This window comes from Myotis myotis, unplaced genomic scaffold (genome assembly GCF_014108235.1).
Source record: "Myotis myotis isolate mMyoMyo1 unplaced genomic scaffold, mMyoMyo1.p scaffold_m19_p_20, whole genome shotgun sequence".
Classification (NCBI taxonomy): domain Eukaryota; kingdom Metazoa; phylum Chordata; class Mammalia; order Chiroptera; family Vespertilionidae; genus Myotis; species Myotis myotis.
In genome coordinates this window covers 24,712,382-24,736,618 of record NW_023416325.1, presented here as the reverse complement: position 1 = coordinate 24,736,618, position 24,237 = coordinate 24,712,382, and the positions used below count along the sequence as shown (strand labels likewise).

General features: G+C 54.9%; 1 protein-coding gene across 1 annotated transcript in view; it reads left to right on the top strand.

Moving 5' to 3' along the window:
- Positions 1 to 7,604: 7,604 nt before the first annotated feature.
- SORL1 (sortilin related receptor 1) overlaps positions 7,605 to 24,237 on the top strand; it is a 153,262-nt gene continuing 136,629 nt past the window's right edge. Inside the window, exon 1 of the mRNA XM_036353719.1 lies at positions 7,605 to 7,931. Within this exon, the coding sequence (XP_036209612.1) occupies positions 7,671 to 7,931 (261 nt within the window). The 5' untranslated portion in view covers positions 7,605 to 7,670. The remainder of the gene's footprint in view (positions 7,932 to 24,237) is intronic.

Sequence of the window (24,237 nt, the reverse complement as noted above, 5' to 3'; positions counted from 1 at the left end):
AACCAGGAGGTCTCAGTTTGATCCCCAATCAGAGCACATGCCTGGGTTGCGGGCTCCATCCCCAGTGTGGGATGCGCAGGAGGCAGCCAATCGATGATTCCTCTCATCATTGATGTTTCTCTCTCTCTCTCCCTCTCCCTCCCTCTCTCTCTAGTCAATAATAACATACTAATACAAACAAAAAAAGATGACTCACTTCTTGGCCAGGCTGACTCACCTAATGCTGACAGGTCCTCAGCTGTCTTTCTGGCGTCCTTTGACGTAAGCCTGGGAGGGCTATTTTTTCCCAGGAGCAGTAATTCAAAGTGTTCTTCCTCACAGAGCCAACAGCTACGGATGTGAGTAGCGGAGGTGGGGGTCATTCTACCCTGCCCCCAAGCTGTTTATTTCAGTTCAACAGGATATAATCCAGTAAGTGTAAGACAGGGAAATAGATCCAAAGACCTGATTATAATTTAGAAAAGGAAGTAGGTACCAAAATAGTTGCTATAATGGAAGTCAGGACATGATCATATCAAGACAGACATAAATCGGGGCTACAGGGCTGTGGATTGTTGAGGGGAATCGGGGCAGAATCAAGAAGTGGCCTTTTAGCTGATGTGTTAAACAATGGTGGCTGGAGGGGCAGCATTTTTAACCTGTTTTTCCTGGTGCAGAAAAATGGAAGACAAAAAAATCCTAGGTCCCTGTGAGGATGCACTGCAGACAGGTGGGCCTAAAGCCAGCCTGCGTGCCTGCTTCCCAGTCTCATAGCCCATGAGCACGTCGGGTGTCGGCCGAACTAGTCTCACTCCAGTGGAGTTGGGTCCACGCTGCTTGGGGCGCCTCTCAGCACATTGGTGCCTGAAGGTGTGCCAGCCAGTTCAGCACTGCAAAGGCTCCCAGGGGAAGACACATATGAAGCTGATACGTAATGTTCAGGATGTCAAAGAATCCTAGTCCACATCGTAGGAAGGAGATAATCTCCCAGTGACCTTCCACAAACCCTCGTCTGAGGCCAGGACATTTGTTTTGGCCTCTACATAACAATAACCAGCTCTCAGGTTTCCCCTTCACACACAAAGGCTTAAGTACTTCCTCATAACAGTTCCAGAAGTCCTGTTTCTGAGAAGTAAGGCGAGACACCAGGGTGAGTAGTGGGCCAGCTGTGCACCTTCACAGATATGGCACCCAAGTCCCCCATTTGAAAATTTGAAAACAAATCCCCCAATTTGTCTTCTAGAAAGTGTGGACAACAGGACTTGCCTCGTGGCTCTGCCACCTTACTCCCTCTTGCACGTCACACCTCCACAGGCACAGGGCAGGGACAGTGCCCTAAGGGAGGGCGAAGCAGGGACAAGCTGTGAAGGAGTGAGGACCCAAGCACCCATCTTCCTGCCCTGACTCTCACTGTCCTGCTGCACCCGCACCTGAAATACCAGCTTCTCTCCCCTCTTCCCGAGGGAGTCATCAGACATTGTAGAGAAAGTCAGGAAACCTGGGTGTGACTCTAACCTTACCAAGTCCTGTAGCCATCCTTTCTACACCTTAGTTCTCAGATTCTGTGACACACGATACTGATGCCTGCGTTGGCCCACTTCAAAGGCTCGCTGTGAGATGGAATCTGGTAGGTGACACAGTTATACTGTTATGCATATGTAAATCACTGCTGTGTAAAAGGACTGCTATTTCCAGAACCTTCTCTGAAATTCGAGTGAGATTATAAATTGCTTAGTCTAAGTTCTGGGTGCATATGTATTTTAAACCTCATAAATTACCCTGGACTTGGCCTTAACTAAAGGAATTTTTGGCAATAGCAGAAGAAATGAAAGGGGGCAGAAATAGAATTTGGGGAACCAGCTAGTATTGTAAGAAATATTATTTGTGCTGTGTTCACCAGGATTGTTTTATTCTGATTAAAGACTGGAGCTGACCTGGAAATGCAGCCTTCTTCCCCATTTGGAGCTGCCTGTTATCATGGAAAGATGAACAACTTTGCGGCAGAAACAGGAATTGCCAGCCCTTTGAAGATTCCTAGCCCTTTTTGCATCCCTGCAGGCCTTTGCAAATCTCTAGCCAGCTTACCTGTTAACTGATTTCCCCAGGTAACCCCAGCCCTTGCATATCACTCAGCCCTTTGAAGACCCCTAGTCCTTTTGCATATCTGTAAACTGCCCTTTCGTCTACTTTCCTTTGTCCTTTACCCAATATAAGCAGCTGAGTGATGGTGGGGGACAGAGCAGATTTTTGTGCATAACCTGCTGCTCTCCCACATCGCCAGCAGGATTGGCATAAACGCTTGTAACGATTCAACCCTGTCTCTGCTTACAAGTAGTGCCAGGCAGCCCGGCCCATGGTTTGTCCAGTTACAGAAAGAGCTATTTCTTGGGCAGGGGGCACTTCTCTCTTCCCCTGGCTGGTGAGCTGAATGGGAGAGACTTGACGGAAGTGATGTAGAAGGGGAATCAAGTCCCCACTTCCGTGTTGGAAGGTCCCCTTCCTGTGTCAGTGACTGAGAGTCTAGCTCGGAAAGGAGTGGTGCAGGGCAGTGAGGTAAGAAAAGTCCTGAAATTCAACTACATTGGCCCCTTAACCCTCACCACAAGGCAGATGGGGGTGGAACCCCCCCATCATTCATGCTCATACAGTGTATGAATATCACGGAGCACCCACCCTATGCCAGGACTATGCCGGCACTGGGAACGCAGATGTGGAGTATGACAATCCTGGTGTTGCCCTCCTGCTGCTTGTAGTTTAAGAGGAAGATGAGGCTAAACAGGTAATGTGACCAGAGAGTATCAAAGAAGGCAGGGGACCCAGAGCTTTCACGGCAGGAGGTGTACGTTGGGCTAGTGAAGAAGGCCTCTTGGCACCTGAACAGGAATAGAAGGCAGGCGGGGGCTGGAGGAGAGTGGGCAGACATCCCAGCATCTGGGAAGCCCACAAAAGGAGAGCCAACAGAAAGAAGTCCAGTTGGGCTTGGGGCTCCCCCTGCTCCCCTTGTCTTCATGGCTGGTCTAGTTGCTATTTTAAACGTGACTCTGTCTGGATAAACACGTGGGACACTGTGGCCTCTGGGGGATTTTCTCCTACCCTCACCTCCAGCCCCAGCTTAGCAAGGCCGGGGATGGGCAGGAGGACGGAGAAGGGCGTTAGGTCTGACCATGGGCTCGGACTTGCTTATCGCCGGCTGTGAGGCTGGCACTCCGTGCCTCTGCGTGTTGTTTCCTCATGATGTGGGGCAGCATCGAGAGCAAGGCCGTGCTGGTTGGGGTGGAGGGGGATGGTGTGCCACCTTCTGTCTTCACTCCCACCCCAATGTGGATGTTATTTTAGAGGAAGCAGAGGTTTGTTTACGCCCTAGAGACCCGGCTTTGAGGTTGGAGGAACACCCTGCTCAATTGCACAATTCAGGTCTGACCGGGTCCTGGGAGGCCGCTCCTGTGGCTGCGCCCATCTTGCCCAGGAGGGGCCTCCAAGGCGGTGGGGGATGATCGGGGCTCAGGTCTCTCTTCATTTCACACAGGAAGAAGCCAGTGCCCAGAGGTAACCAGGACAACAATCGTGCAGAAACGTGGTGGCAAAGTCGGACTAGAATTCATGTCTCCAATGCCCCCTGCGTGAATGCTCCTGCGTGGGGCCTTCAAACTGGCCCTCGAGTTCAGTTCAGACGCACTTCCTCACCTGATGCTCTCAGTAATTCCGTGCCATAGGGAGGGGTCAAGATCCTTAATTGCAGATGGAAAAACTGAAACCCAGAGAGGTTATTTGGCCAAGTCTCCAAAGTTAGAAAGTGGACCTTCGGAGGCAAAACTCAGTGTGCTTTCCACCACGCCTGTGCACGGACAGAAGGCACACACAGCTCAGGGTCTGCAGAGCATCCACCCGGAGTGGCTGGGAGTGTAGGCCTGATCACAGAGGAAGGCTTTCCGGGAGTCAATAACCACGACTGCACATTCCTGCCCTTCAAAATCACCACCAGCAAGTAGCAGCCCTGCGCCCAAACTGCCACCTGAACCTCAGGGCAGCAGTCAGGGTGGTCAGAGCCACTCCCTCCCTCCCTCCAAATCCACATCCAGGCATGTGTTTTCTGCAGGGTCTCTGACGCTTGCCTTTTAGAGGAGGCTCTCATTAAACACACGTCACAAAAACAAGACCTGAACTGTCTGTAGGGTGTTCCGGCTCTGGCCGTGCGCGTTTTCCCTTGGGTTACGTGGCGGGTGCAGTTGTCTTTGCTGCGGGTCTCGGAGGCCACGGGGCCACTCCTAGTAGGCGATGCTGACAAGACGGCCTGCTCTCCAGGGGGAGGACCTGGCAGGGGGTCACGGCTTCCCCAGAGGATAAGCAAGTTGGTGGAGGGGAGACCTGGGTGCTTCTGAGGTTATGCTGAGATGGAGAGAAAAACTGGGGGAGAAAAGTGGGGACTGCAGAACCTGAGGCAGGACCCCCACATGTGTGGCACGGGGTCAGGGAAAGTGGCAGAGAGCTGGACTAGGGCGGTGGGAAAGACTGCCTGTCCTGGGCAGGTTGTCACTGAGGGTGCTGGGTGGGGCTGGCAGCTCTGCTTGCTCACTGGGGAGAAGGGTAGGAGTCCAGCTGCTGTGGTTCACTGAGTGTGAAAAGCAATTGGGAGGAACTGACCAGGCCCTCCTCCCTCTAGACCAGTGGTTCTCACCCTTCCTAATACCGGGACCCTTTAATACACTTCCTTATGTTGTGGTGACTCCCAACCAAAAAATTATTTTCGTTGCTACTTCATAATTGTAATTTTGCTACTGTTATGAAGCATCATGTAAACATCTGATATGCAGGATGTATTTTCATTGTTACAAATTGAACATAATTAAAGCATAGTGATTAATCACAAAAAATATGTAATTATATATATGTTTTCCGATGGTCTCAGGCGACCCCTGTGAAAGGGTCGTTAAACCCCCAAAGGGGTCATGACCCACAGGTTGAGAACCGCTGCTCTAGACCAAGGGATCCGGGCTCAGGGCACAGGGAACCATAGGGATCCAGGCTCAGGGCACAGGGAACCACAGGGATCCGGGCCCAAGGCACAAGGCACCACAGGGATCCGGGCCCAGGGCACAGGGAACCACAGGGATCTGGGCCCAGGGCACAGGGAACCACAGGAATCCGGGCACAGGGCACAGGGAACCATAGGGATCTAGGCTCAGGGCACAGGGAACCATAGGGATCCGGGCTCAGGGCACAGGGAACCACAGGGATCCGGGCTCAGGGCACAGGGAACCATAGTGATCCGGGCTCAGGGCACAGGGAACCACAGGGATCTGGGCCCAGGGCACAGGGAACCACAGGATCCGAGCCCAGGGCACAGGGAACCACAGGGATCCGGGCACAGGGAACCATAGGGATCTTGGCTCAGGGCACAGGGAACCATAGGGATCCGGGCTCAGGGCACAGGGAACCACAGGGATCTGGGCCCAGGGCACAGGGAACCACAGGATCCGGGCCCAGGGCACAGGGAACCACAGGGATCCGGGCACAGGGAACCATAGGGATCTAGGCTCAGGGCACAGGGAAACACAGGGATCCGGGCTCAGGGCACAGGGAAACACAGGGATCCGGGCTCAGGGCACAGGGAACCATAGGGATCCCGGCTCAGGGCACAGGGAAGCACAGGGATCCGGGCCCAAGGCACAAGGCACCACAGGGATCCAGGCCCAGGGCACAGGGAACCACAGGGATCTGGGCCCAGGGCACAGGGAACCACAGGATCTGGGCCCAGGGCACAGGGAACCACAGGGATCCGGGCACAGGGCACAGGGAACCATAGGGATCTAGGCTCAGGGCACAGGGAACCATAGGGATCCGGGCTCAGGGCACAGGGAACCACAGGGATCCGGGCTCAGGGCACAGGGAACCATAGTGATCCGGGCTCAGGGCACAGGGAACCATAGTGATCCGGGCTCAGGGCACAGGGAACCACAGGGATCCGGGTCCAGGGCACAGGGAACCACAGGGATCCAGGCTCAGGGCCCAGGGCACAGGGAACCACAGGATCCGGGCCCAGGGCCCAGGGCAACACAGGGATCCGGGCCCAGGGCACAGGGAAACACAGGGATCCGGGCTCAGGGCACAGGGCAGCATAGGGATCCAGGCTCAGGGCACAGGGAACCATAGGGATCCGGGCTCAGGGCACAGGGAACCACAGGGATCCGGGCACAGGGCACAGGGAACCACAGGGATCCGGGTCCAGGGCACAGGGAACCATAGAGATCCAGGCTCAGGGCACAGGGAACCATAGGGATCCGGGCCCAGGGCACAGGGAAGCACAGGGATCCGGGCCCAGAGCACAGGGAACCATAGGGATCCCGGCCCAGGGCACAGGGAAACACAGGGATCCGGGCTCAGGGCACAGGGAAGCATAGGGATCCGGCTCAGGGCACAGGGAAGCACAGGGATCCGGGCCCAGGGCACAGGGAAGCACAGGGATCCGGGTCCAGGGCACCGGGAAGCACAGGGATCCGGGCCCAGGGCACAGGGAAGCACAGGGATCCGGGCCCAGGGCACAGGGAAGCACAGGGATCCGGGCCCAGGGCACAGGGAACCATAGGGATCCAGGCTCAGGGCACAGGGAAGCACAGGGATCTGAGCCCAGGGCACAGGGAAACACAGGGATCCGGGCTCAGGGCACAGGGAAGCATAGGGATCCCGGCTCAGGGCACAGGGAAGCACAGGGATCCGGGCCCAGGGCACAGGGAAGCACAGGGATCCGGGTCCAGGGCACCGGGAAGCACAGGGATCCGGGCCCAGAGAACAGGGAAGCAGGATGAAACCGCAGTGGATCCGCCCTGGCTACTCCCACATACCTGCAAAAATTATTGATCTGGGCTGAGCCTCAGCAGCTGCAGCCGCAGAAGTTTTATCTCCGGAGCGTGAGGGTCTGGATCTTCAAGGTGAATTCAGGGTTAGTTTGAAGTGTGCACTCCCTGCTCCTTGGGTGTCTGCCCCTCCTGCCTCCAGGGCAAGCCTTACACCCTGGCTGCAGGCTGAGGGACTGGCGGCCGCCTGTGCCCACTTGCCTCGGAGACTGGGGGGCTCTGCGCTTGCTCTCCGGAGGGGTCGCGAGCCAGGCCCCCGCGTGGGGCTGTGGCCACCAGGACCTGCTGGGCTCAGAGTAGCTGACAGTTTCCGAGGGGCGGTTTCACGTAGCCTCTCCTGGGCGCTCGGTGTTCTCCGAGCTCATTTTCTTTGGCCAAGACTTTCACCGGGTCGGTGGGGCTGCCGCCGGGCCCTGGCGGCGGGCGGGGGCGGGCAGGGCTGTGCCGTCGGAAAGGAGACGGTGACACTTACGGCGGCCTGGCCACGACCCCGCGCGGGCAAATCCGCCCCGAGGTGGAGCTGGGACGGCAGCGGGGAGCCGGGCCAGGTGTGCGCGGCGGGGAGGGCGCACCCGCGAGCCTCGCGGCCTCGACCTCCCCGTCCCTCGCGGCCTGACTCCCCCCTCCGCCGGGCGGGACGGGCGCCGGGGGGGCCCGCTGGCGGGAAGGTGCACGCGGGACGCGGCTGCGGCTTCTCACGTGACGGCGCCGCCGGGAGCGGGCGGGGGCGGCGGGGGCGGCGCGGGGCGCGGGGAGGGCGGGGCTGGAGCCGGGGCGGCCGCGCTCCCGCTCGCGCTGCGCATTCTCTCCGGGCGGCGGCGCCCCCTGCGCAGCGCGAACATGGCGCCCCCGAGCCGCAGGCAGCCGCGCCTCCTCCGCGCCCTGCTCGCCCCGCTGGCCCTGCTCGCGCTGCTGCCGCCACCGGCTCCGGGCGCGGCGGGGACGCAGACGCTGCCCGGCCGCACGCCCCGGGCCCAGGACCGCGGCTTCCTCGTGGTGCGGGCCGACCCGCGGGAGCTGCGGCCGCGGGCGCGCGGGGAGCCGCTGCGCAGGAGACGGAGCGCCGCGCTGCAGCCGGAGCCCATCCAGGTGTACGGACAGGTGAGCCCGTGGCCGGCGCCCAGCCCCTCCTCCCTGCGGCTTCCGCCCCGCATCCACCCCGCGCAGCAGCCTCCGGTGCGGCACCGCGGGGAACCCCGGGCTGGCATTCGTTCCCGACCCCTCCCACCCCCAGGAGCACACCCTCTGCCGTTGAATTGCATTCATCTTTCCTTCTTCCCGTCGGTTTTAGCAAACGTATTCCAGGTAACTGGGGTGCACCTTCCCCAGGGGAGTCTGTGGGTGAGGAAGCATGGGGTGCGCTTCATGTTGCGTGGGGGTGAGAGGTGGGCCGTGCCGGCGAGCAGCCTGCGGTTGGTGCAGAATAGCGCGAGGAGGGGGTTTCCACTCTCACCGCTCTGCCGGCGGTGGAGGTGAGCGAACCGGAAAGCAGACATGCAGATACAGCCAAGGGTTACTGTGTGTGTGTGTGTGTGTGCGCGCGCGCGCGCGCGCGCGTGTGCAAGTGTAAGCTTCTAATCCACCCCACTCCCTGAAACACAATTGACTTTATTTTGGATGCGAATATCCCTCATGATTTGAAAGACTGCAAACATTTGTTGAGCATTATTCTGTGATCTATTTCTATCCGGGCAATGGCTTTATTAGATCATGAGTAACATGAATTTCACTTCCATGGCCAGACTTCATGCTAGAAATTGCAGACCGAGTCTGTGGGTTAGTATCAGGTTTGGAAAAATTAACTTGACGGTGTAATTGCTTCACGAGACTCCCAGGCCTGCGGTTAAGACTGACATCGGCAAAAATCGAAGGTCAGTGGGGGAGAACAGGTGGGACCAATGGAGCTCGTAAACAGCACGATTTCTACAAAGTGTCCCCTTTTAAAATAACAATTAAAAGATTAGTCTGAATTTTGCCTCTCTTCACCGATTTTTCTTTAGCCATTTCTTCAGGAAATAGAGTTAAACATTCAGTCCTCGGAGCCAGGAAGAACCTTATAAACAAGCCATCTTACCCTATTGTATCGTAAATTTTTTTAAAATTAAATATATTGCAGTGACATTGGTTAACCCTACTGTGTCATTTTGTTGATGAAGAAACCAAACCTGGGGCAGGTGAAATGACGAGCCGAGGTCACATGGGGCCGGGCTGCCTGCTCCCTAACTTGTGGCTGCATTGTCTCTGACTTTAGGGGGACCAGACAGTTGCCCTGACATTATGTAAAGCTTCTTAAATACCTACTTTTAACTCCTGTGTGTGTTGGGCTGTGACGGGGGCGGGAGGTGGTGAGTGGGCGGGAGCATTTGACTTCTGCCTGCTGTCAGCCCCTGGGGACCTGGTGTGTGCCAGTGGGGATGTGATTGCCCCCCCCCTCCCATCTGAAAAGTGTGTGTTGTTGAAGTCAGCAAGGTCCTTGCTCAGCAGAGATGCCAGCATCCTGATGGAGGGGGTGGGGAGTGGGGTTCCCTTGTTCATTGAGTCTCCCCAGTCAGCTCTGCTGTGGACCTGAATCTGCTCTCTGGGGGCCTGGAGTGGACGTGGGTGCAGGAGGGCGAGGAGGGGGCGCAGTCCCTTCCTGAGCTCAGGTCTGCTGCAGCTATAGCTGTGGAGGGAAGAGCTTTCCTGTCTCAGAAATATGCACACAGTTGCCCTTCCCCTTTGCATTTGGGGCAAGTTAACGATGAACTGTGTTCTCAAAAACCACGGCTCTTTTATGCAGCCAGGCAGCGTGGGTTTGTTCCAGTTGAAGGATGGAGAACTCACAGTCCAACATATAATGAGGAATTCCTGCCCAAAGCAGGACACGGGCAGTGCTGCTGTTTTCCCTCGGAGACTGTCTTCGGTGCCATTGCTCTCGGATGCCCCGGGTTAATTTGGGTCTTTAAGGAGTGGGCTAGGTAGAAGGAAGAACTTCCTGGTGCTGGGCTTTCTGCCGCGAGGAGCCCTATGCAGACCCTTCGGCTTTGCGCACAGGAATCATTGACCGAAGGGGCCGGCCGGCCCCCTGGGACCTCTGGAGGAATTCACATCTATTTGGAACGACCGTTCTAGCAAGGGGGACCTTGTGCCGGCTTTTCCTGGACAGACCTGGTTTCTAGCTGTCCCTGCGGGTTATGAGCAGTGCTGCCTTCACTATTGCGTCAGGACGTGGACTATACACATATGCCCATCCTGCTTCTAGCCCGAAGCCAGGTTCCACGTTGTACTCCTTCCCTTTAACTTTAAAACCTAGAATGTCAGTGTTTTCCCATAGTATCGTTTGAATTGAGTGTGGTTCTGTAGAGATGGGAGTGCAGATGGGGGCGGGAATACTTCATCCTGCTTTCAGAAGACTTACAACGTAAGGAGGTAAAGCAGATGCAAGTAAGGCACGTGACTGTCCAGACCAGAACAAGGAAACGCAGATGCAGTAGCCTTTCTCAGCTCTGCGGTGGGTTGTTTGATAGGGGAGGGCATGGGAGATGGAGTGGTAAGGGGTCAGTGGGCTCCAGTACTCTGTAGGTTCTGACCTCTGACCTTGGATGAGGTTGAGGATATCTGGTAGCACAGATTCAGGCTGGAAACAGGAGCTGCCTAAATGCAGAAGCCCTAGGCCACCAGCTTTGGGAGGAGCGAGGAGGGCTTTGCCAGGGTGCCCTGCACGGGTGGAGAAAGGGCCCTGTGGTGTAGTCAGTTCTTTTTCTCTGGCTCCACTAACCTATGGCGTTGAGCCCCTTCTTACAAAGGTCAAGTCCAAGAAAGGGGATTCCATAATTCTTGCTACACTGAGTTTCTTCTTGATTATATGTCCGCTCCGTGTCCCTGTGCCATCCTCTTGCCTTTTCCTCTGCCTGAACTGGCCTTCCTATTCCATCCTTCAGCAACCAAGCAACTCCTGGGAGCCCAGGCTCCTGGGGGAAGAGCTCTTTTGAGCTCAGCTGCAGTGTTACCAGCCTTGCGTTGTGTTGGTTTAACTCTCACGTCTCCATGTTTGCTCCTTGGGCGTGGATCAGGTCTTTCTCTGCTCTGTGTCCTGGCACCGGGGAGTCCCTTCAGGAATATGGGTGGACCTGCTGCACACCTGGTAGAAGCCAGGCCTGGGTGTAGGGAGCTCATCCAAGTTCTAGAACAGGCGTTCCAAGGAGGGCCTGGCGGAGGCTGATGGTGAGTTGGCTCACTTGCCGGGGAGGGCGGTGGTCGTGGGGCCCTTTCCTCCTGTGTGATCCGGGGGGTTATTGGAGTGATGAGCGGGGATTCGTGGTGCAGTGCCCTCTCTTAGGCTCTGTGGCATCGCTAATGTATTGTTTCAGGGAAAAATCCTCTGGAATGAAGCTCAAAGCCTAACAGGATTTACAGGTTTATTTTCCTTCCAGTGAGCTCTCTTTATAATTCCAGGGAGTATTCAGTGTCCTGATTTGAGACTGAAAATCAAGTGTCTGTTACAGCACAAGGTCCTGGGACAAAGAGCCTCCTTTGGGGGTGGCACACTGCTGAGCTTCGGTCTCTTTGGAGTGGATTCTTGCCCGATACACTGGCCTGGGAAAGAATTGGTTGGATGGTTCTGAAGTTAGAATGTTTGACCTGCATCTTCTAAAAGATGGGAAGGCAAAACATTTTCTGTTTCCAGTTGACTTCACGTAGGTGCAGAGTTGCCTGGCTTGTTGGGTTGGCTGGATAAGGGATGTGACCTTGAGAAACGTCCTGGTTCCATTTGGCATCCCTTATTGCATGCAGCTCAGTTTCCGGCCACCACTGAGCTCATTGCTTGCTTGTTTTGGGGTATGTAGGTGGGCAGAGGCTTTAAGATGTGCAAAGAACGGGAGGAAGGGGGACAGGGATGGAGAATTAAAGGGATAAAGTGAAAAGTCATCCTGGAGAGCAGTTCCCTAGAGATGTAGAGCTCAGAGATGCAGGACACCAGAATATAGAGATCGTGGATATTGGTGTGTGTTTTTAAAAATATATTTTTATTGATTTCAGAGAGGAAGGGAGAGGGAGAGAGAGATAGAAACATCAATGATGAGAGAGAATCATTGATTAGCTGCCTCCTGCATGGCCCCTACTGGGGATTAAGCCCACAACATGGGCATGTGCCCTGACTGGAGCCTTCAGCCTGCAGGCCGACACTATCCACTGAGCCAGACCAGCGAGGGCTGGGTATTGGTTTTAATTCATGTTGTTTCCAAGATGCTTTCTTCATAGGGAGTGAAATGAAGCTAATGTTGTGCTTAATAAGTGCTTTGATACCTGGGATCCAGGACGCAGATCCCAACAGCAACCAACAAAGATGGAAGTTGTTGGGACATCTCATTGTGGATTTGGATCTGCTTCTCCTTAGAGATGAAAGCCACCTTTGTACTGTTACTGCCCGGCCCCGGGTCCGAGACAGACGGGGCCAGCCCGACAGCCCAGTAATCTGCAGAGCTGGTGACCCAAAAAACAACCCCTCTGCCTTTGGTATATATTTAGTCTTTTTAAAAAAAACACCAATGTACTTTCTAATTACATTTTCCTCAGACAAATATTAAAATGAGTTTGCATTTTTGAGCAACTGGTGTGTGAAATGGCTGGCATGAACAGAAGCTAGCTTGGAGTTTAGAATTTTTGATAAGTCAGATGCAGATAATTGACTGCATAAAAGTGAATGCAAGTTGAGGTATTACATTGACCTTTTCTCCATTTCTTGAAGATTTAGTGGAAACTAAAGGTGAGCTCCCTCCATTTTGGCTTGCCTGTTTGGGATTAGGATTTTTCCAGAAGGGGTCTGGGCTGCAGGGGTGAGGCGTTCTCTTTGGTGGTGAGCACACACCTTCCTGACAATTCTCTAGGTGCACCAGGACATCCACTGGCACATGGTGTATTCAGGCCAGCCACACCGATGCAGAAATCAATTTCCTTCAGTTTAAAATGAGCCACAGTTAATTCCGACCTAATTTACTGGTTTATTGAGCTGTGAACGTTGGGCCTTCAAAGAAGTGGCATGGGCGGCCTTCTGCATGGAGGCGGCTAAGGATGCTGATATAAATCAGGGAAAGTAGGGCGGGCTGCTGATAGGTCAAGATTTGGGTTCCACTCTGTTATTGTGAAACCCTCAGTTTTTTTTTAATTGTAATATAGGGATGCTTTGTGCATTTCTTTTTTTGAGGGTGTGTATGGGGGGTTTCCATGAAGATAGAACTTGATAGTGATCACAATAGTGAGTTAAAAAGATTTACAGCATCTGTGACTGTGGGTAACTGCTGACCGCAGTGGGAGCGTCCATGGCCCTATCACTCTGCTAGCCAAGAGCTGGAAGACCCTCCTGGCCCATGAGGGAGCTCCCAGTGGAGCGCTTTTTTATTCCTCACCTGAGGATCTTTTCCCATTGATTTTAGGGCGAGTGGGAGAGAGAGGGAAAGACAGACAGAAACATCCATGTGAGAGAAACATAGATGGGTTGTCTCCTGCATGAGCCCTGACCAGGGCCCGGGCCTGGGAGGAGCCTACAACCGAGATACGTGCCCTTGACTGGAATCGAACCCGGGACGCTTCGGTACACTGGCCAATGGTCTGTCCACTGAGCCACACCAGCCAGAGCCCAGTAGAGTGCTTTAGACACCTGTGATGACGGGAACAGTCTGTGTCTGGGCTGGCTGGTGTGTGCACTAGCAACATGGGCGGTGAAATGTGGCTGTATGACTGAAAAATTGAAATTATTTTATTTCATTTAATCTTATTCAATGTAAATTTAAGTTTAAGTAGCCACATGCAGCTCTTGTCTAGTGTTCTGGGCTGGGTAGCTCTTACAGGCTGTGGGAGGTGTTCTCTCCCAGTGGTGGACAGCCCCTACCTCCCCGAAGGGTCCCTGGATCGATCCGGTCAAGGGCACCTACCTCGGTTGCAGGCTCCTCCTGGCCCGGGCCCTGGCCAGAGAGAAGCGGAGCTGCAGCAACGGGGCATGCATTTGTTTTACCACAAATGGGAGGGAAATGAGCGTTTTTTGGATGACCCGCTCTTCAGGTCATTGGAATGAGGGCTGCCGTCAAACCCAGGTGCTGGTGGCTGCTGGCTGCTGGCTGCTGGCTGATGGCGGGAGTCAGTCTCTTTCTCTCCTGGCAGGAATGCTTCAGGGGCTGAGGATGGCACGTGGGTGGTGTGTTTGTCTTCGGGGTGCCTCTGCACAGCTGCTTCCCCCCATCAGTGCCTTGGGCGATGACAGCTGACGTCTGTGCCTCACTTCTGATGTGGCCTTGCACCAACGGCCCCTCGTGGGTCTTTGCGGAGTTGCTGGGCAGACTCGCAGGTCTGTTGAGCCTGGAAAGAGTATAGACAGTGGGGCCTGCCCGCCCCACCCCGTGTGCCCTGGACTTGTTGACTGGCCTCCCTGTAGCTGGGTCTGTCTTCATCTCTGCAGCCCGGACGGACGGCTGGCATGGGGATGACAGCACTGGCGTGTGTCTCCATCGCCGCGGCACCCGCTCCCGCCCGCCCTGCACTTAGTGCCGTGGCCGCGACAGCTGTGGGCTGTGCGCTGGGAGCACTGGGGCCTTCCCCATGGTTTATCTCCAGTCCCTTGAAGTAGGTTAAAAACACGCTGTGGATTCTCAGAAAGGCAGGCTGATGTGCTGATAGCCCAGATCTGAGCGGCTAACGTGAACAGCAGAGAGGTGTGTCTGTCAAACGCGATTCCTGCTGTGCAGGGGCCAACGTGCTGTTTATGATCCCTCTCCATTTTTTAAATGAAGAAAGTAACTAAGGTGGCTTCTGTTATTGAGAAAAGACCAGCCTATTGAGTAGAAACCCACTTCCGCCAAATACTTGTGAGTCAGAGGGGACGATGGTGAGCGTGTGGAGTAAGTGGGTTTGAGCCATAAGTGGATGGGTCCTGATTGGGATTTTCATGTTAGTTGGTGCCCAGGTGAGAGCCAGTCAACCTTGCTGAGCCGCGGAGCTGAGTAGTGTCACGAGGAAATTTTTAACTCTTAGGAAACCTTTGGCCTAGAAAAAAGGGGGGAAAGCTGGGATGATCTCATGGAATGTGGAGGACCAGTGTTAAAAGCAAACTTGGGAGAAAGGCTAGTGTAGGGCCTCTCACTGGGCGACGCAGGCGGGTGCCTGTGAGATGAGCCATGTTTGAGGCAGAGGCCCAGGTGGTCAGGGACCCTCCTTCTCTGTCAGCCCAGGGCCTCTGTGCGAGATAGGGCCCCTCGGCCTGCCCGGGGGGCCTGGTGAGGGGGCGGGGCTGGCTGCCCCGGAGCTCAGAGAGGAGCCCACAGTGCCGGGTGTGGGGACGGAGGGGGGCGGGCGAGTGGCCTGTGAAACGTCAGCATTGTTTGGAAGAGACTTGAAAGGTTTTAAACCTGGGCTCAGTTACTTGAGTAACATGAGACTCTGTACCTGTACCTACTTCATTCCCTGAAGTTCTCTCGCTGAGCCTTTAAAAAGATCCTGCGCTTACTGGGCATGTGGTCGCTGAGCTTGGCGAGGTGTGCCCCGCTGGGGATGGGTCCTGCGGGATAAGGCCTTGCATCCTTGGAGGAGAAGAATTAAGGGGTGGCGGTGGGGCGCTGGACAGAGGTAAACGGGTACGGACACAGGGCAGTGGAGTTAAGCTAGGAGTCAGCAGCTTCGCGCTCCGTCGGTAAAGAAGCCCCTGGTGAGGACAGGTCTGGGGGCCTTCAGTTCTGGGCTGTAACGTGTAAATGCTTCCCCTGTGGGGCGAGGAAGTGCCGGAAACGCGTGCCACACGGGTGGGCTGGAGGTGGGTTCCCCCGGGTTTCTGAGCCCGGTGTGGAGGGAGGGGACCGCCTGAGCTGGGCTCGGCCTGAGCGCTGGGCTTGACCCGGCTGGCAGGTCCGACCCGTCCGTCCACACTGCCATTGCTCTCCGCGTCCAGCCCTGCTGGGCTCGGTGCCTTTTCATGGAGCCGTTTGGTGCGGAGTGGCTTCCTTTGCTGTGAAGAATCCCCTGTGAACGGCAGGGAGCGGTGTGAGCATTCTGAAGTCTGGAGTGTGTGTGCGTGGCGCCCGCGCCGCTGGGCAGGCACAGCGAGCATTATTGTTGCTCTCATTTCACAGGGGGGACTGGGGGCTCAGGAAGGTGACAGCCTTATGCAGCCAGTAAGTCACCAGGACCGACACTCCGGCTGCTGCGCACCGCACGTCTGCCTCGTCACTGTTCCCGCGCAAGCCCTGCTCCCAGCCAGGGACCCACGACCTTTTTGCTGTAAAAGGAACTCTCCTCCTTTTACACCCTGGAGCTCGTTTCATGTCACCCTCTTCTCGGTGCTCTTGGCCACACTAACTTCCTGTTACAAGTGCCGAGCCCTCCTGGCTCCTCCTGGCCAGCCCTCCTGGCTCCCTCCTGGCCAGCCCTCCTGGCTCCTGGCGCTGCTCTGCTCTTGCGGGAGCCGCACTCTGCCCCACCCCCAAGTCCGCTGTTGTCCTAATTCCTAGCCTGGAGTCTGGGATAGTAAATATTTATTGAGGGAAGGAAATGACGAGGTTGCAGAGCCAAAGAGGAGAGTCTGGGAAAGTTGATGTTCCGGAACCTTCCTGAAGAGCTCCCAGAAGTAGCTTGTAGTTCGTAGGTGAACCCTCACTTAACACTAGCCCTGGCCCAGGGTGCTCAGCAGCGGTTAGCACTGGGGGTGGGGTGGGGTGTCTGCCCTGGCCCGGGGTTTTGATTCAGGTGCACCACCCGCTCTGCAATGCGGGAGACAGGGTAGAGGTGCCCTGACGCTCCCCGAGCCTGTTTTCTTACTTGCCACCTGGTACCCGAAGGCGTGATAATTTTCATGACAAAATGCCTTTCACAGGTTCTCGTTAATAGAGCAGCAGGTGCGCTGTTCGCTAAATGACATGGGCTCCCCGGGAGGAAGCGCACGAGGAGGCCGGTGCACAGAGATTCTGCTCCCTGCGTGGAAAGTCAGTGAGAACAGGGTCGTCCCCCTTTGGGTAAAGAGAAAACAGGATTATCTCCTTACCTAAAACCATGAGCTCGTTTTCCCCTAAAAAGAGATCACGATTTTAGTTAAAGAGATTGTAGTGAAATGCCAATTTTTTAAGCCCAAGGTCCTCATCTGTGAGATGGGCGGCCAGATTTATCAGCAGAATAGGTCCTGAGGTCTGTGGGCGAAGGGTCTCGAGCAAACACAAGGAGAAGTGAGTGAGCAAACACAGGCGGTGCCATGAGCAGGGCTGTGTGAGGCAGCTCTCACCTAGACTCCTTCGGGGTGGGCTGCAGGGAGGACGGCGAGCTCACTAAACAGTGAGAACAGTCTTTTTAAAAAATAATATTTTTTAAATTGATTTTAGAGAGGTAGGGAGAGGGAGAAAGAACTAGAAACATCAGTGATGAGGGAGAATCATTGACTGGCTGCCTCCTGCACACCCCACACTGGGGACCAAGTCTGCACCCAGGCACGTGCCCTGACTGGGAATCGAACCGTTGATCTCCTGGTTCATAGGTTGACGCTCAACCACTGAGCGTCGCTTGGATGCAGAGGGCCATTTGCACACCTAGCATTTAGGTCGTGCAAACAGGTGGTTGGAGAAAACCTTGTTATTCTTGGACCCTCAGGACTCTGGCTTTGGCTTCCTCAGGCCTGTCCTGAAGTTCAGGGCTTCCGCCGGCTTCAGGGACAGGATGCTTGCTGTATGTGTCACTGTCCACAGTGCGTTTTGAAGATGCTCCTTTGTGTCTCCCTGGCAGTGAGGCAGAGAAAGAGCCAGGCGGCCTGTTTGTCCTCCCGGGACTGTGCTCTGGGAAGAAGCTGTACAGGAGTGACGAGGATGTAGGCTGTGGTGTCTGGGTTTGACCAATTTGAAAGAGTTGATGCCAGAAGAAATGAATAGAGACGCTAGGGGACCCATTCCATATTCTGGATAAGCCTCAATGACTGTACTGTGGTTTTATTGTAAATTTCTCATTACCGTCAGATTTGCAACACTAATTTCCCCCAGAAGGACTCTGTGTACTTTTGACAGGTAAGAAATGGTTCAAGAGCTCCAGTGGCCCTAGCTGGTGTGGCTCAGTGGATAGAGTGTTGGCCTGCGAACTGAAGGGTCCCAGGTTCGATTTTGGTCAAGGGCACATGCCCAGGTTTCGGGCTCAATCCCCAGTAGGTGATGTGCAGGAGGCAGCTGATCAATGATTCTCTCTCATCATTGATGTTTCTAGCCTTCTCTCCCTCTCCTTTCTTCTCTGAAATAAATAAAAAACATGTTAAAAAGAAAAAGAGCCCCAGTGGGTGCCTTGCACCTAGTGGGCCTCATGGATGTGCAGTCAGTAAGGGAAGCATGAGAAGTCAGCCTTCACACCACCTCTGTCCTCCTTTTATTGCTAACAACCCAGGGCTCGAGGCTGGAGACCATCTACCTCTCTGGATGCCCGGGCACGCTGGTGGCGAGAGACAGCGATGGTGAGGTGTCAGCGTTGGGTGGTGACTGCTGTGAGCTGGAGGTGCACACTGCCTCCCAGCCCGAGGCCGTCCCCACTGGGGACGGGGACTGGGCCCTAGGGAGCCCGCCCGCAGGCTGCTGGGCTCTGCACGGCTGCTGACGGCGCGGACGCGTGGCTCTGGCAGGACCCGGCCCTCGGCCCGCTTCCCCGGGACTGGCTCCAGCTGCGTCGCTTGGTGGTTTGAAGGATCCACAGGAGATGAAAGAAGCAGCTCTGAAGAGTGGGAGCTCCGAGGTATTGGGTCAGCACTTGAGACGTTTTCTGTTCTTTCTAGGTCATAAACAGAGTCTTTTAAAAAATTGAGCTGAGTTTCACATAACCACTTGGAAGTGCACAATTCAGTAGCATTTAGTACATTCACAGTGTTGTGCAACCACTGCCTCTGTCCAGTCCTAGACCATTTCATCCAGAACAAAACCCTTTCCCAGTGAAGTCACTCCCTGCTCCCCCAGCCTCGGGCAGCCGCCAGTATGCCGTCCACCTCTATGGACTACCTGTCCCGGACGTTCATATAAACACTACCATGCAAGACAGACAACTTTTGGGTCTAAATAGGGTTTTTGAGGGTTCCCACATTTGGCTCAGATCAGTAGATCATAGAGTTTTAACAGCTTCCCAAAGACAGCTGCCCCATAAGGAGTCTTCTGGCTGCCATCATTTTTAAAAAAATATTTTTTATTGATTTTTTACAGAGAGGAAGGGAGAGGGATAGAGAGAACCATCGATGAGAGAGAAACATTGATCAGCTGCCTCCTGCACACCCCCCACTGGGGATGTGCCTGCAACCAAGGTACATGCTCTTGACCAGAATCGAACCTAGGACCCTTCAGTCTGCAGGCTGATGCTCTATGCACTGACCCAAACCAGCCAGAGCTGGCCACCATCATTTTAAGTCCTAGGTCCTGCCAGTAGGAAGGGGAGTGGACTAGACCCATTGCATTGGAGACATGCCAGGTATCTCTTTGAAAAATACTGGTTCCTGGGCTCCAGTCATGGGGGTTCTGAATTAGTGGCCTGGGGTGACTCTGCAGCCATGTTCGGGACCCCTGGGCCAGGTGACCTCTGTGGCTTTTTCTCTACTCTTCAGCCACCTGCAAGCCTAGCAGAGGCCTGCAGCGCCTCCCGGATGCCAGCTATCGCCTCCCGGATGCCAGCGATCGTTCGTGATGTGGTTTCTGTGTACAGGACTGTCTGTGGTGTGTGATTTTGCTGTGTTTGCCTCCAAGGGGAGGCGTTGGGCCCCTTCCTGCTGCCTTTACAGCTCCAATTCACTGTCTCATTATCAAGCTCCAGCTACGCCCTGTGAGCTGGAGGTTGCAGGGGGCGTGTGGTGCATGCCTGGGGGTTGCTGTGGTAAGTGACTGCACATCGAGGCTACCTTCCTGCAAAAGCCACCCGCCCACCCTCCCCTGTCTGGCTGTGGAACCTGCGTGAGCAGGTGGTCTGGAAGCCTCAGCCGCTGAGGGAGGCCTGAGGAGAGCCTGGGAGGCGGGGGGTGGGCGGGGGAGTCCCTGGGGATGGAGAAGGCATCACACAAATCCCAACCACCAGGAAGGGGAGGGGTCTGTCCACGTCCCACAGGTGTCACTGCTGGCAGCTGCCCTGGGCGAGGGTTCCTGCTCACTGTCCATGGCGAGCAGCTCCACTTCCTTTGTCCCCTGGGCAGGGGCGGCAGGGGCGACGGGGGAGGCAGGGCGGCCAGAGAACAACGCGGGTCTTCGCTACCTGCCTGCCACCTCCCCTCTCCTCAGTGGCTTCAGAAGGGTGGCCGACTCCTGTGGCTGATGCTGGGCTTGTGCTGGGGGATGGGCACCTGGGCACCTGGAGGATTAGCCGTGACTCAGCCAGAGGCTGTGCGGCTCAGCAGGGACTTCCTCACCCAGGAGGTGCCCATGCTGACATGCTGCCAAGGGGAGGGGCTCAGCTGTTTGTGTGAGTTGCCGGTGGCCCAGGCTAAGCCTTTCTTGCCAGGGATTTCTTTTCTCCCTGCTGGGCTGCCCTTTCACAGTCTGTGTTAGGAATAGAAGGGAAATATAATACAATGAAAATAATTTTTATTTACTTGTTCTTATTGTGTGCATGTTTTTTCTCTTCATCTTTATTGTTGAAAGGCCCTCCTTTTCCCCCCATTAACCCCTCCCAGCTGCTCCCGTTCCCCCGGCCCTCAGCACCCCGTTGTCCGTGTCCACGGGCCAGGCATATGTGCACACGCGTTCAGTGGCTGATCTCTTCCACCCACTAAACATAATGCCTAACAAGGATTTCACCCAGCGCACCCGCTGCGCTTCCTTTGTGACGCCCTTGGAGTTTGATGTCCTTTGCACCCCCCGCCCCCTTTAGGATTGGGGGAGGGGCCCCATGGAGCTCATGCTCTGAGTGGAAAGACTCAGCACGTTCTGTTGAGACCTCTTTCCCACTCTGGTCGCTGCTGGCCTGTGCCTGGGCAGTCGTTTCGTTGTCACCTGCCGGAGGGACTGTTCAGAGGTGTCCCGAGCGAGCTTGGATGTTGTTCTAGGGCCACGTCCTTGATTGTGCAGGTGTTTGCGTATTTCTCTGTGGGTTCCCCTCTGGTTCTGGGGGGATGTTTTCGGAGGGAGACTTTCGGCCAGCGACTAGGCTCCTGATCCCAGGTTCTTCCCGAGGCGAGGGCTGGAGGAGCGGAGGGAAGGGAAGGGAAGGGAAGGCCTGTGGAGATTCTCTTGGCTCCTTTCTCCCTGTGCATTTTGGGTTAAAAGATGTACTTATTTCTGTTTTTTTCTTATGTATTGGTTTTGGGTGTACTGCTTAGTGGTTAGACAATCATATACTTTCATAGTGTTCCCCTCAATATTTCCAGTGCCCACCTGGCACCATCCATGGTTATCACAGTATTATTGACTATATTTCCTAAGCTTTACTGACTTTCCCGGGACTGTGTTGTAGCTGCCATTTTGTGCTTCTTAGTCCCTTCACCTCTGTCACCCAGAGCTCTGAGCTGTGCCTCCCCCGCCCCCCGCCCTCCCTTGCTGCCCCCCGCGCCCCCCCCCCCCCCCGCAACTACCAGTTCTCTCTCAGTATCTATGAGTCTGCTTCAATTTCATTTGGTCATTTATTTGTTCCTTTGGTCACATATATAAGTGAAACCATACGGTATTTGTCTTCCCTGACTGACTTCACTTGGCATAATACCCTCTAGGAGCAAATGGCAAGGTGCCATTCTTTGTATGGCTGAGCCGTGTTCTGCTGCGTGCCCTGGTATGTGACACTGCTTTTATGCCCTTGTCTGGGACGGGCTCGGGCTGCTCCCATCGCGGGGCTGCTGTCAGGATATGAGGCTGCGCTGAACATGGGCGCGCAGGTTTTTTCCGATCCGTGTTTCGGCTTCTTCGGGTAAATCCCCAGAAGGAGAATCACTGGGCGGTAAGGCTACTTATTTCAACTTTTTATTTGCATTTCTCTGTTGATGCCTGGACTGCCCTGAGCAGGAACATTTGGGAATTGACATACTTTCCTAAAAACAACTCGGGTCATTTTCTTTAAAAAAGGCCCCATTTTGTATATTTTCCAAGAGTTTGGATGCAGGTGCTTAGGACCCAGAGCAGAGTTAGGGTGAGCCGCCTCCATGGGCTGGCGCAGGCGCTCTCTCCCACCTGGGGTGTCAGAGCTTCCCCGGAAGTGGGTGGGGAAGCCGGCCAGGGGTGGAGGGGGTGGCGGTGGCGGAGGGGAGGGGGCGGAGTGGGCGGAGGGGGTGGAGGGGGTGGAGGGCGAGGAGTGGGGGCAAGGCCCTGGGCGGGAGGGTTTCGCTGGAGCTTTGATGGGAAGCCTCTCCGAAGGCAGGTCTGCAGGGGCTGCGTTGGGCAGCAGTCCGGGCAGGGGTGGGGTGTGCAGGCCTGAGGGGCAGAGGCTGCTGGAAGCCCAGAGCTGGACTTCCTCCTGCCCCGGCCTGAGGTGAGAGGTCGCAGAGACCAGGATTGGCCTCTCCCCGGCTTGCTCAGGAGGGGAGCCCAGCTCCTGTTTCTGGGCTTTTGTCCTGATTTTGAGTGTTGACTGCAGCTCTCAGGATTTCCGTTAGTGTGGCGATCAGTGTGCTCTTCACACGGAGGGCGAAACGCAGTGCACTCGGGTGTTCTAAAACGGCAGCGAGATAGGAAAGAGGACCAAGAGACCACTGGAAAAATGCTCCAGGTCACTAATCATCCGAGAGATGCAAATCAAAACGACATTGAGATATCACACCTCACACCTGTCAGAAGGCTTCCATCCACCAATATACCAACAAGTGCTGGAGAGGATGTGGAGGAAAAGGAACCCTCGTGCACTGCTGGTGGGAATGCCGACTGGTGCAGCCACTGTGGAGAACAGTATGGAGTTTCCTCAAAAAACTAAAAGTGGAACTCCCATTTGACCCAGTGATATTCCACTTCTAGGAATATATCCCAAGAAATCAGAAACACCAATCAGAAAGGATATATGCATCCCTATGTTCATAGCAGCACAACTCACCATAGCTAAGATCTGGAAACAGCCTATGTGCCCATCAGTAGACGAGTGGATTAGAAAACTGTGGTACATCTACACAATGGAATACTACACTGCTGTAAAAAAGAAAGAACTCTTACCATTCCCACAGCAAGGAGGGACCTGGAGAGTATTACGCGGAGTGAAATAGGCCAGTCAGAGAAGACAAGTATCACATGATCTCACTCATATGTGGAATCTAGTGAAGCAAATAAACTGGTGATCAAAAAATCGACCGAGAGGGGCACAGGGTAGAGAGGAGAGCTCTGGGCCTTATCCCATCAAGACACGCCCTCCACGGCGCCAAGCTCCCAAGCGGCTGCTCAGAGCGCCCACCACCCAGGCCTTTGGAGGCCCAGTGCCAAGACCTGCGGTGCCAAGGCCCCCCTCTATGTCAGGGCCCCGACGGGAGGTGGAGACTGTTGTCTACCCGAATCTTCAGACTGTCCTTTGCTGTCGCTGGCCTGACTGCTCCTGGACCCCCCATGTCCGGTTGTCCTGGATCCGGAAGATGGTCCATGTCCAGTGCCCAAGTGCCGGGCTGTCAGGTGACTGCTCATTCCGGGATGCTTGTCTCCCTCTTGAGCTCGACCCTGACTGCCCCTGGGATGACACGTGGTGTCTTCGAGCGGATGTCTCTGCCCGAGGAGAGCCCGATCGTCTAGAACTGTCTGAGCCGCCCACGCCAGGCCCCTGTCTTCTGTCCCACTTGAGTCTGAATGTCCATGGACAGACTCAGATGGCCCATGCGGGCTGTCTGCCCTCGATGGGACCCAGGTTGTCCAGAGCTAGCTCCTGACTGGCCATGGGCAGCCCCATGGTGGTCTCCTGACGCAGGCCCTGATTATGTCTCTGAATCTTCCGAGTGTCCTTTGCTATCACTGTTCTGATTAGTGCTAGACCCTAGGTTTCTGGCTGTTTTGTCATTAGTGGTGTAATTTCATACTTCTTTTGTGACTTTTTGTTGTTCTGACCTATATATCTCTCTATTGTTCAACTTTCCTCTGTTGGATTTAACGCTGAAATTATAAGTATTTTTGTTTTTTCCCCCCCAATTGTCCTTTTTCCTGTATCTTTTTTCATGTGCATATGAGTCACTGTGTTGTTTTTTTCAAGTTTGCACACCATGATCCTGTGTTTTCATAACTAATTTCATCATCTTTGCCTCTATTTCCCCTGATTGGGCTAACACTTGACTGTCGCCTGCTTCCTTCTACTTCAGTAGAATTTGACCTACTTTTCTCTTTTCCCCTTTTGTTGTGATTTTCCCCCATACGTGTCTCTAGGTCTGCAAGTAGATGTATCACCTTTTTCCTTTTTCTTTCAGAGCTAGACCCAGGCCTTTTCCCTCTTCCCCTTGGGCCCTTGGCTCTTGCTTTTCCCCTCCCGTCACTCTCTGAACGCCTGGACTTTTCCTCTCTCTCTTCCT